Source organism: Temnothorax nylanderi, unplaced genomic scaffold (genome assembly GCF_030848795.1).
Source record: "Temnothorax nylanderi isolate EJ_2023f unplaced genomic scaffold, tnyl_v1.0 TNYL_tig0050_pilon, whole genome shotgun sequence".
Classification (NCBI taxonomy): Eukaryota; Metazoa; Arthropoda; class Insecta; order Hymenoptera; family Formicidae; genus Temnothorax; species Temnothorax nylanderi.
This window is the reverse complement of record NW_027249112.1, coordinates 214,577-227,895: the sequence shown is the minus strand read 5'-3', so window position 1 is coordinate 227,895 and position 13,319 is coordinate 214,577. Positions and strand designations below refer to the sequence as shown.

The 13,319-nt window shown below is 31.1% G+C and overlaps 2 protein-coding genes across 2 annotated transcripts; both read left to right on the top strand.

The window, feature by feature from the left end:
* The first annotated feature begins 571 nt into the window (after nucleotides 1–571).
* Rsph4a (Radial spoke head protein 4a) lies at nucleotides 572–4,449 on the top strand. Its single transcript, XM_071706209.1, has 11 exons — nucleotides 572–690; nucleotides 996–1,185; nucleotides 1,323–1,522; nucleotides 1,623–1,710; nucleotides 2,058–2,318; nucleotides 2,457–2,579; nucleotides 2,984–3,137; nucleotides 3,273–3,427; nucleotides 3,531–3,751; nucleotides 4,060–4,244; nucleotides 4,376–4,449. Exons 1-11 carry the CDS (start codon nucleotides 572–574, stop codon nucleotides 4,447–4,449), a joined length of 1,770 nt encoding a protein of 589 aa, XP_071562310.1.
* Nucleotides 4,450–5,930: 1,481 nt separating this feature from the next.
* Nucleotides 5,931–10,055, top strand: LOC139772479 (uncharacterized). Its single transcript, XM_071706208.1, has 6 exons — nucleotides 5,931–6,250; nucleotides 8,185–8,590; nucleotides 9,057–9,257; nucleotides 9,634–9,696; nucleotides 9,779–9,868; nucleotides 9,945–10,055. Exons 1-6 carry the CDS (start codon nucleotides 5,931–5,933, stop codon nucleotides 10,053–10,055), a joined length of 1,191 nt encoding a protein of 396 aa, XP_071562309.1.
* The last annotated feature ends 3,264 nt before the right edge of the window (nucleotides 10,056–13,319 follow it).

The window sequence follows — 13,319 nt, the reverse complement described above, 5'->3', positions numbered from 1 at the left end:
AATATTTTAAACTAATACTAAAAAAATTATATGTATGCATATATATTTTTACTACTAATATTATATTTACACGTATTGAACTCAATAATTTTATATATGTATATAGGTATATTTATACTTTAAACGGAGCTTTCTTTTAAATATTTTTTTGTACATCTATCTGCTTCTTACATCGTCACTCGGAAACGGATTCCCGTTTGTAGAAATGCGTAGGCGACATTTATCTCAGCTATCATTCTATCTACTTTCGACAAAGCTGATTAAAAGCATTTTTAGCAGTGTGGTGTGTCGAAATAATTAGGTCACTAGCAGTCACTAGATAAGATTTTATATTTTTGTAACAGCAATCGCAGCGATTTCGCGACACAGGATGGCGATGAACGGAAGAAACGGATGAACAGCGTCGATTAAAAAAAATCAGTTGGCGTTGATATATTACCAAATGATGACAGGGCTTGCGTAGTGGTTACGTTAGTGCGATAATATTACTGAGTATCCGGCGATGCGACATCGCGTGCAATTTTACAGAGCTAGCTGCATGCGGTGAGACGTGAAAAACAGCATAATAAGAATGGCATATTCTTATATCGTAGAAGAAGCACCTCTCGACGACGTTCCCAGCGTGAAGCACGATATCCGACGCGCGAAGATATTTCTTCAGAAACACAGCACGGAATCGGGTGACAGTTTGTACGCGCATCACTGAATTTCCTGCGATAAAAGCTATACAATTGTATTCCCTTTGTCGCGTACTTTTATTTTCAATATATTTCAATATATATTTCACATATTTACTATATTTCTCCTTTACAGAAAAAAATTTAGCGTAGTAGAAACGATTGTATTGCATTAATTTTGAAATAATATTTTTTAAACATATAATAATATAATATTTTTTAATGTTATAAATACTTGAAAATGTATTAAATATAAATAAAGAATAGTTATTAAAGAGGAGTAAATAAATTATTATTAATTTACTTCTTTATTCTTAGATATGACCATTTAGTTGAGCTTTTGGCAAAAATACTGGCCGAACGGCCACAAAACGCTGTTGATATTTTCGAGGAATACAGTAAAAAATTGAAGGAGGAGAGATTTAAGACTAAGACGGATTATCTTCGGGATCTGTACATACCGCCCGTGCAATACGACGATGCCAAGAAGCTCATTAAGCTCTTCCAGGTGCGGTCTGACAAGTAATAGATAATGAAACCACGACACACACTCCAAGTTTTCTTCAGATAAATACATGCAAATGACGCAAACGAGGCAAACTATAATCTTCGTTTTACCTTTCAATCTTCTTGCAATCATGGTAGGGCGTACAGCGGATTGACGACGACGAACAGGAGAAAATAGGGGACGAAGAGGAGGTCGATAAGAAAAAGAAACATCCCAACATGTTGGATCTTTTGTTCTACTTCGAGCAGACGGGTGTAGGATTGCCACGACACGAAATAGCGTTGCTTAATTTATCGATTCGGAAACTCGCCTCGACAATGCCGCTTGAAAATATTAGGTATTCGATTTATGTAGCTTATATCATATTCCAAAACTATATCGCACCATTATATGTTTATTCAATAAATGTATCTTTTCGTTGTTAATTGCTATACCAGATTTTGGGGTAAAATACTTGGAAAACCTAAAAATTATTATATACTAGAAGCTGAACTTCAGGCGGATGAGCTTGCTCGAAGATTGCAGGTAAAATAATAATATTAAAATACAATTGAACTCTTGCTTTGTACCGCACAAAAGACATTGCATATAGCGATTCAATCTAATCTCTAAATAAATATAGTCTCGTAAAAATGTTTGGTGACATTATGAGTGACGCTGAGAAAATTGATTATGCTATTCTTTGTATTAATTAATTTATTGTTATATACTCTCTACCATATAGCTTAAAAACATGAATTGAAGAAAATATTTATCATAGAATTAAAATAGCTATATGAGCTTTTCTTAAATAAATAACATATAATGCAATTATTATGTACGTAAGATCTTAAAATCTTCTAAGGATGTTATGTCACTTTCTTTAAAAATAGGAGGAGGAACATGAAATACAATCTAGAAGAGAAAAAGAGGAAGCTGAAGTCGAAACAGCGGTGAAACTCGCGGCGGAAGAAGCAGAAAGAAAAATCAAGAAGGAAGATATGGAGGGAACTGTCGAAACAACGGGAAATCCGCACCAGGATACGTCAGAAGGAAAGCCTTTAGAGCTTGTCTTTCCATCGTTACCTGTTAATCCGTGGAGACCATTGCCAGAAATACCGATCGAGAGAATTGGGAGTGGCCTCAATAAAAAAGTGCGCATTTATAACTTCTCGATTATCGGAATATCAAAGATGACATTTGACGGCTGCGTAATGAATTAATATTTGGCCAGTGTCACGTTGCACGCTTCTTTTATAATCTCTCGTTATCTCACAGCTAATCGTATTTAGGTGTATTTTGTATGCAACACGCCTGGGTTAGACGAGTGGATCGAACTTCCGACGGTTACACCACAGCAGATAGTAATTGCACGACAGATTGTTCGATACTGCACGGGAAACTTGGAGACACCGGTACGTGATGCCTTTTAATGAAGGAGACCCCTAGTTAGAGCGATGTTATTTGCGATCACGTCCATAAAGCATCTATAAAGTTAACCCACATATCGCTTTGTTATTCATAATATGTGGTGGTATGCATATATGACGAAATCAGAGTTTCGCGAGACGATGTATGATAACAGTAAATGAACAAGGACGGCGGAGTGATTTATGGTTAAATTAAAAATTTATTTTCTAAGCAATATATATATATATATATATATATAGCAATTATGCGGAGAGATATATACCTGAAAGCAGTTATTAAAATCAAACAACGAACGACTTTTAAACTACAATAAAATTATTTTGATTAATCAATTCTATTCTTTTGGCTATTCCTCTAATTTATTATATTGTTTTTTGTTCCAAGACAGATTCACAGTTTTCCGCCGTTTCCTGGTACTGAGAAAAATTATCTTCGTGCACAAATTGCAAGAATCAGTGCGACCACTCATGTTTCGCCGATTGGTTTCTTCACATTCAGTGGAGAAGACGAGGATGAAGAGATAGAAGAAGAAAGGAAAGAAAGTAATACATAATTTTCAATTCTTATTATAAATTATCTTTTCAATAGACAATGACAGAAAAAGATGCAATAATTGTTAGTTATAAATTAACTATACATTATTTAAAAACAGTATCCTTTACATATAGTCTACACAGAAGAAGAGTTGTCAGAAAACATTAATTATGATCCACTGCCGATCAAGGATCTTGTAGATCCCTCCATGTCAAATTGGTGTCATCATAGTCCATATATTCTCGAGCAAGGACGAACTGTCCGGTGGAATCTCGAGAAGGAGGAAAAGATTGTCGACGTTAGTTGATTAAATATTTTAGTTCCCACTGTAAAACTATCTTTCATCATTACTTGCAAAAGTACTTCATCAAGTTGCTTGATAGGGAGCTTTAATTACATAGGAAGCAATCGAAGAAGAAGAAGAAGATGTAGAAAAAGATGAAACGGAAATGATGGAGAAAGAGATTGGACCGCCTCTCTTAACTCCTTTATCGGAAGACGCTATTGTTGACTCCGTGATACCATGGACTGTTAGACAGTCGACATACATACAACCAGACATTGCAGTAGCTTTAGTTAGATCGAATATCTGGCCTGGAGCGTTCGCATTTGCGGCAGGAAAGTACGCAAGTGCATTTAATTTTTTTTCCAATATTAATATTCAGATTAATTTAAGAGCCAACTATTAATACATTAAAATACAAAACAATTTTATTTAAATTTTACACAGCGTCAAATTTAATGCAAAACAACTTGAAATTTATTTTATGCGTAACTTATCACGTATTCAATGATCATCGCATTCCACTGCAAAAGTTTGCGGCTAATGATAACATAAAAAAAGAAATTATGCTGAACTATAATTACACTATAAGGAAATTAATGCGCATGGAATTACGCTAATATGATTTTAATGATGTCATTTCACAGACGCTTCGCTACTATGTATATTGGCTGGGGCCACAAATACAACGCATATAATTATAGTCCTTCTGATATACCACCTGTTCAAGATCAGTACAAAATCGGGCCGGAGATTATGGAAATTCGTGATCCTACTGTCAAAGAAGAAGAGGTTTATCAATTAACGCGTTTACCACCAACATTACCAATGGGTGATTGCTTAAAAAAATATATATTTTTTAAAATAATTCTAAAATATAATAATTACAATATATATACATATATTTTATTTTTTTACATTTCCTAAAATAATTTTTTCCTGTAGGAGAAAAAGGAATGTTAGATAAAAAGGAGGAAGAGGAGGAGGAAGAAGAAGAAGAAGAAGAAACAGATGTTGATGAGGAAGAGGAAGATTAATAACTTTCTTCACATGTTACATGATACATTACATTTCTAAATTTCCGCACTACATGTTACATCAATAGTTTTCCTATAGAGTGCACCAGGAGAGTGATGTAATCTGGTGTACCAACAATATAGTTTTACCTTCAAAAGATACTTTAAATAATTATTATACATTATGAAACATATTCTGAGAAAATAGTAAAATATAAGTACATTTAATATTATTAGAATAAAGATTGAATATTTTTTTTTAGGTATAGATTGAATGTTGGAAAAATATTATTCATTATCATATGTATCTGTTATGTTATCTTGGAAAGTTATCTTCTTTATCGAATATCCGTGATGCTACCATCAGAGAGAAGCCTGAAAGTGGACATGCCCGCGTTCCCCACGTTTTAAATAGAATCTGTCCACTGGCGCCATCTTCCATTCTTCTCTCCATTAGGCAAAGCAATAAGGCGGTTAATTAGGCAATTGTGTAATCATTATCTGAAGAAAGCTTTAGACTATCTTTATCTTATCATGAATTATCATACTAGTACTAAATGTCCTGCATAGACTTTATTACTTATCCATTTTTATTGCAGTTTTATGATAATGACGATTACCTTGATGAAGAAGAATCTGATGCTACAAGAATGTCACATATTAGACACATACTCGAGTCTCATACAACATCCGAGGGCGAATTTTGCGATAATGGTTATGAATACGAATAAAAACCTAAATATTTCCATACATTTTTTAAATTTTATTATTTATTATTATAAAAGTAAAAATGTGTAGAGAAATATTATCGTGCAATCTAAAAAGTGATTCATTTTTAAATAATTATCTATATAATAATACAAACACCATTTAACACTGTCTGTCGTATCTTATTAAATTTTTTCGTTTTAGAATTTCTTATTAAATTACATATCGCGCAATATTAGCATGCATGCGTATCCTAATATAATATGCGCTTTAACAAATTTGTTGCATTATTATGCAAATATTATGAAATAAGATTTCACTTGAAATTTAAAGTTGACCTGTATGGAAAGAAACATTGTTTTGTTCAATAGTTTTTTCATGTGATTATTTTAACGCGCGTGTACACGTATTGTACATAACAAATTAACTAATAAATTCATTACATGCATATATTTTGATCATAAAATCGAAAAGTTTCCACCGCAATATAACTAATGCTACGTGTTAACGCATCGTGTTACGATAATGCACGTTTAGTTTCTTGGCGATCAATAAAGCGCTATGATTGAAAGTAACGATAAAATCATAGACCCCCCCCCACGTACAACGTGTCAGTATAATTTCTGACACGTACGTATAAATTGTATAACAGTGAATACGATAAACAGAATTGTCCATAAAATAAAGTAAATATATCGTGTTCGACGGATGTTAATAATAAGTTAATTGATACCTTTAGTTTGCCTCTCTCAATGAATCCAATTCAAAATTTTCAGAAAAACTTATATACTCCAATGGATCCAAAGAAAACGCAACTTCTAGTTTCTACAAGTAAATCTTTGGAAAAAGTTTTGCGTCTCCTGGGAATCAATGTGTCGAGTTACGTAGGCAGATTAAATAATGTTGCACTTTTTGTGCTATTGGTCATCTTCTTGAATCATGCAAATTATGAGTGTCGAAATAAAGATCAGTGCAAACGTTCTACCGTAAAGTTTCTGTTAGTGTATTCCTTGAGGGTTCTATTAGCGCTGATTATACTGAGCACATCTCTATTTCGTCCAAAGCTATTTGCTTTCCCTCGCCAAGAGACGTTTATCATGGATTCCATACTTGAGTAAGTTTCTTTTGTCAAATCTATATAAGTATACATGTATAAACAAATGTCCTGGACTGACTGACTGACTGACTCATCAACGCCTAGCCCAAAACCCCTAAACCTAGAAACATGAAATTCAGGGAGTATATATATTCCTTCTATGACGTAAGCAACCACTAAGAAGAGATTTTTAGAAAATCTTCTGTTTTGTACTTCGTGAGTACCCCCTATTGATTAATATGTGACTCATGACTGTTCACTCGGGGCCCAAACTGAGCGTAGTCCTTTCACAGTTATATCAAGCATCATTAAACGCGTGCGCTCGACGAAGATACATAGTCACGGGATAAAATAACATCCTAAAGTGTATGCAACCAAGCTTATAATACTTTTATACATATAGTGAAAATCTTTCCACAATTATCTATACTAATTTTAAAATACCGTTAAAACATACCGTAAAAAAAATACTCCTAAAAAGCATATTTAAAAGATTAACTGCTTAAAATTGGATATAAAATCAGACATTTAATCAAGTACTTAATTATACATATATACTTATAATTAATGCTAAATGAGATAACGATTCTTCAATTCGTAAAGTAACGTTTTATCTATTATTAAGAAAGCAAAATTTATCACAGAATCAATTTTATAACTTAAAGAATATTAAGCACATATCTAATAACTGCACATATAAAAAGAGAAAGTGATTATCGTATATATAATCACGATTTAATTAATAATCGATTTTACCCTTTATCATTAAAATTACTAATAAGATATATGTATAATAAATTTGTTGGCATTTTTTGTTAAATATATCTATCTTTAAGTGCGCCGCGTTTAAATGCAAAGTATTTAAGTCATTAGAGACATAAAAGAGACATCTAATGCTTTCATTACATTATATTTATTTAAGACAAAGAGCGATAAAGTTTTCTTATAAAAATATTGTAAATAATCTTCTTAGCAATAACTAATAATATACACTACCGCTCATTAATTTCAATACACCCCCAGATTTGTTGATTTCTCTGTAAAGGATGAACATGATATGTGTGTTTTACACAGAAATGAATGTACTTGCTGTTATAAGTACTTCCGACACTTGCATGCATCGTATTTTTACATATTATTTATATAAAAATCTTTGAAAACTGTAGTTTTTGAAGAAACGGGGGCTAACAGCCAGAAATTGTCTGATCCCTGGAAATAAAGAAAATACGCGCGTAAGATCAAATTAAATGACCTTGCGCGCGTATTTTCTTTATTTCCAGGGATCAGACACTATCCGGCTGTTAGCCCACGTTTCTTCGAAAACTACAGTTTTCAAGGATTTATATATAAATAATGTATAAAAATACGATGCATGCAAGTGAAGTGTTTATAACAGTAAGTGCATTCATTTCTGTGCAAAACTCACGTATCATGTTCATCCTTTACAGAGAAATCAACGAATCTGGGGGTGCAAGGTGTATTGAAATTAATGAGCGGTAATGTATTTATCGTTATAATTATTTGACATTCGGAGATTTTTCGTCCCGCCTAAATCACAAACTTTTTCAGTTATTTGTAATCAATATCAATATTTACGAGATCTGGACAGTATATTGGACGCAGCTCTGCAATGTGGAACCAATTCCAAAAACTTTTCCGCTAGAATAAATTCCGCAAAATATATTAGAAATAAAATTCTGTGCCAACGTTATCTCAAATATAATGACTATAATCTTCCTCAAATACAATTCTACGTGTTATATGCGTTTTTACAGAAAATCTCCAGTTTATGATCACCTAGCAATGCAGAGCTAAAAATCGCACATAAAAATGGCGCTTGGTTCCTTATTGCACAACTGCATTCTATTATACTCATAATATCCATTATGTTCTATTAAAGCCAATAAATATGTTATTTTATTATAGCTATATTCGGTTGCTTCATATTTCAGATTGTACGGCGCACGATTCACAAACAAAGATATTTTCCTCGCGCATCTGCAGGACATCGCGACCGCGATAATAGCATTATTGGAAGTGATGAAAACCTTCTACAATATAATCACCGACGATGATAAACGTCTTGGACATATATGCCTCGCCGTAATTAACTGGTACTGCAGAATGTGCATACTAATTACGAATGGGTTATTCAGTCATCACATATATGATATATATCTAAGATCTCGCGAATTGAATAAGATCGCAGTACAGCATTCGAAGGAAACCCTATCGATTTCTTATATTAATTCTACCACAAGTTCAAATTTACTATTTAATAAATGTAACAATGCTGTAATTACCAAATTCCGTTCGATTCAACATATTCATCATGGATTGTATATTTTAGCGACAAAGGTAACTTTAACATAATGTTATCTGCAATTTTTCAATTAATCTGCAATTGATCAATTGATTATTAATTATTCATCATATCGCAGCTTAAACTATGGATTTATAATCAATTAACAATTAACCCGTAGAGGCCTTCAAACCCAGCTACTTTAAATTTGATAATTTTGACTTCAGATTCGTATTATAATTAGCAATCTAAAAAATTCTTAATTACTAAATTTTGTATGAATTAAAATAATAATTCTTTTCTTCTTGTCAGAATAACGTCTTATATAATGTAGCTATGTAAAGATTAAACTTCTCTATTTTTATAGCACTAAAATTTTTTACGAATGTTGATTTCATCCTAATATACTAAAAATACGAAGATTCGAATACAATTATGTTGTATAGCATGAATTACTGTTATAATTCAAATTATCACTCTCTTTAGTAATTCTTACTAATACGAGTTCACTTTTACCACCAGATAAATACAAATTTTAGTCTACAACTTCTCATAATGTCTGCTGTATGTTTGACTTCTATAATTAATAACCTTTATAATATACATTATTGTATAAAAACAAACCTTGACATCATCCGAATAATAAATAATGTACACTTGGCAGTCTTCTATGCTCTTCCATTTCTGTACGTCAGTTACATTTGTCAGCGATCGAGAAATGCAGTTGAGTATTATTTACTTGCTTATTTATAAATATACAGAGCACTCCGTGATTTGCATCAATTATATAGTATGTGTTAATTTTCCTCTTCTAAATCTTAATAAAAAACGAATTAAGTAGACCCGAACTATATACAATATAATTTCATTTTGAAGTAAAACAAAGGTAAACTTATACCTTTTCTGCACTTTTAGCTAAAATAACTTTTGAAATCAGATTACGTCCTTTTCGAAGCCATCTAGCTTTTTGTCTAAAATATTTTTCGATATCATCAATAGTTTCGAATATTCATATATTCGTGCTCATGTCGGATGTGCATGCGAACATAGTTAGATGAAAGAGCGTGGCATAACGTGATTTTAATTTTGTTACGTTTAGTTTAGGCAAATGGCAATCATTTTGCACAATGCTTTCCTGGAGTATAAATCATTGCGAGCTGAAGTAAGATTATTTATATGTAACATTTTAAATACAAAATATTTTTGGATACTCTTTTGTGTAAACTTATACATGTATTATTTAGGTGGTGCATTTTTCACTTCAGCTGGTCCATGAGAATTTAACGTTTACTGCTTTAGGACTATTTGAAATCAATATTCCTTTCATGTGTTCCGTAAGTAAAAAATATACTTCTATTTATTCGCACAATAATATAATGCTGCATGTTAAATAAAGTTTTATTCTTCTAGGTTGCTGGAGCTGTAGCAACGTATGCAGTTATGATCATTCAATTGGACACAAAATTTGTTATTGCAGACAATGCAACTACTACTACTATTACTACTATTACTACTACATAGAATCACACTAAAAATAATTCTACAAGTGTGTTATCGCATGATTTGAATAATCTTAAAATTCTTAAAAGTTTATAAACAATTTATTATAAAAATTTAAAAACTTGAAATTAAAAAAGAAATTATAATGTCTACATCTATTTAAAAAAAATATATATATAATACTAATAATTATATTTAATTAATGTAGGGTACCCAGCCATAGCCAATTTTTCAAAGAATCTTCAGTTGTCAAAAATCTTAAAGTTACTTCTAGTTTTAACATCAATTAGTTTTTTCAGCAATTTTCTTCGTTTAACAATAATATAACTAAGAGGCTGAATAATTACAATAATATAAATAAGAAGACATTTTAGTAAATTTGCAAATTGTATTTTATCTGCTAATTGTTTTGTCTATTAAAATAACTTAGCGGACACCAACTAATAATAACATGAGACATAATAACAATGACGCGATGTTACTGTTAGTTGGTGTTTGCTGAAAAATCTTCTTAAAACCATCTGGATATTCTGGATACTGATCTTTTATTTTTCTCTTCAATGAATTTAAAAGCGTTTAATTAAATTGTGCTAATGTATAGTGTACACTCGCGTTGTACTTAAAATGAAATAGATATGTATTATAAATTAGAGTAGGACAAGTATATTTTGTTTCACTCTAACTTATTGCACTAATATATGCACCAATTCAGGAGGTTCTTTAAAAAAGAACAAACCTTTATCGTTTATTACATGTATGTCGATCATAAAAGCAAAAAGCAATTTTCATCGCAATATAACTCATGCTATTATATGTTAACGCGTTGTGTTACGATAATGCGTATTTATTTTCTTAGCGATCAATAAAGCGCTACGATTGAAAGTAACGATAAAATCATAGACCCCCACATACAATGTGTCAGTAGAATTTCTGATACGCACGTATAAGTTGTTTAACAGTGAATACGCTAAACAGAATTGTCCAAAATTAAATAAAAATTAGGTAAATATATCGTGTTCGACGGATGATAAATTAATTGATTATATCTTTAGCTTGTCTCTCTTAATAAATTCAATTCAAAATTTTCAGAATAACTTATATACTACAATGGATCCAAAGAAAAAGCAACTTTTAGTTTCTACAAGTAAATCTTTGGAAAAAGTTTCGCGTTTCCTGGGAATCAATCTGTCGAGTTACATAAATAGATTATATAATCTTGCGCTTCTTGTGATATTGGTCATTTTCTTGAGTCAAGACTCTTGGACGATCAATTGTTCATCTGATGATCATTGCGAGCAACGTTTTGCCGTAAAGTTTTTGATAGGGTTAACATATTCCTTGAAGGTTCTATTAGTGCTGATTATACTGAGCACATCCCTATTTCATCCAAAACAATTTGTTTTCCCTCGCCAAGAGACGTTTGTCATAGATTCCATACTTGAGTACGTTTTTTTTGTTAAATAATTATATATTATTCAAGTCTTTATATAATTTTATATAGTTATATCAAGCGTCATTAAACGCGCGCGCTCGACGAATATATATATAGATGTGTGTGTGTGTGTGTGTGTGTGTGTGTGTGTGTGTGTGTGTGTGTAGTGAAAATCTTTTCAAAAGTATCTAATTTAAAATACATATCGTTAAAAAGTAAAAAAAAAACAATCCTTATAAAAAGCATATTTAGTTATATATACTTATAATTAATGCGAAATAAGATAATAATTCCTTTAATTCGTAAAGTCAAGTTTTACCAGCTGTTATTAAAAAGCAAAATTTATCACAGATTCAGCTTTGTAACTTAAAATGTATTAAAGAAATTGATTGTATATATAATTACATCACAAGATTTAATTGATACTCGATCTCACTCTTTATATCATTAAAATTTCTAATAAGATATATGTAGATATAATAAATTTGTTGACATTTTGTTCAATATATCTTTAAACGCGCTTCATTTAAATGCAAAGCTTTTAAGTCATTGGAGACATAACAGAGACATTTAATGTTCTCATTACATTATGTTTGTTTAAGACGAAGAGCGATAAAGTCTTCTAATAAAAATATTGTAAATAATTTTCTTATATGCAATAAATTATGGCTAATAATAATTTTTTCATTAATCATTTTACATTTAAAGATTTCTTTGTGTCGTTTAAGTCACACGCTTTTTTATTTATTTTGAAATTAATATTTACGAGATCTGGATTGTATATTGGACGCATTCTGCAATGCAGAACCAATTTCAAAACCTTACTTTTCCGCTAGAATAAATTTCGCGAAATATCAGAAATAAAATTCTGTGCCAACGTTATAATACATGCCAACGTCAAATATAATCACCGAACTATAATCTTTTTCAAATATAATTCCATGTGTTATATGGATTTTTAGAAAATCTCCTGTCCAGTTTATGATCACTTGGCAATGCAGAATTAAAAATCACGAAAATGGCGCTTAGTTCCTTATTGCATAACTGCATCCTATTATAAGTAGTCATAATCTATTATATTTTATTATAGCTAATATGTTCGGTTGCTTCATATTTCAGGTCATACGGTGCACGATTCACAAATAATGATATTTTTCTCGCGCATCTGCAGGACATCGCGACCGTGACAATAGCATTATTGGATACGATGAAAACCTTGCACGATATAATCGCTTACACTAATTCATTTAAAGATATACCCTTCTCCATGTTTAACTGGTACTGCAGAATGTGCATACTAATTACGAATGGGTTATTCAGTCATCACATTTACGATATATATCTGAGATCTCGCGAATTGAATAAGATCGCAGTACAGCATTCGAGGGAAAACTTATCGGTTTCTTATGTTGATTTTACCACAAGCTCAAATTTATTATTTAATAAATGCAACAATGCTGTAATTACCAAATTTCGTTCGATTCAACATGTTCATCATGAATTGTATATTTTAGCGACAAAGGTAATTTTAACATAATGTTATCTGCAATTTATCAATTAATCTGCAATTGATCAATTGATTATTAATTATCGATTATATCGTAGCCTAAACATGGATTTATAATCAATTAATAATTAACTTGTAGAGGCCTTCGATCCCAGCCATTTTAAATTTGATAATTTTGACTTCAGAATTTGTATTATAATTCTTAACTACTAAATTTTGTGTAAATTAAAATAATTTTTTTTTCTTCTTGTCAGAATAACGTCTTATAATGTGGCTCTCTAAAGATTAAACTTCTCTATTTTTATAGCACTATAATTTTTACGAATGTTGATTTCATCCTAATATA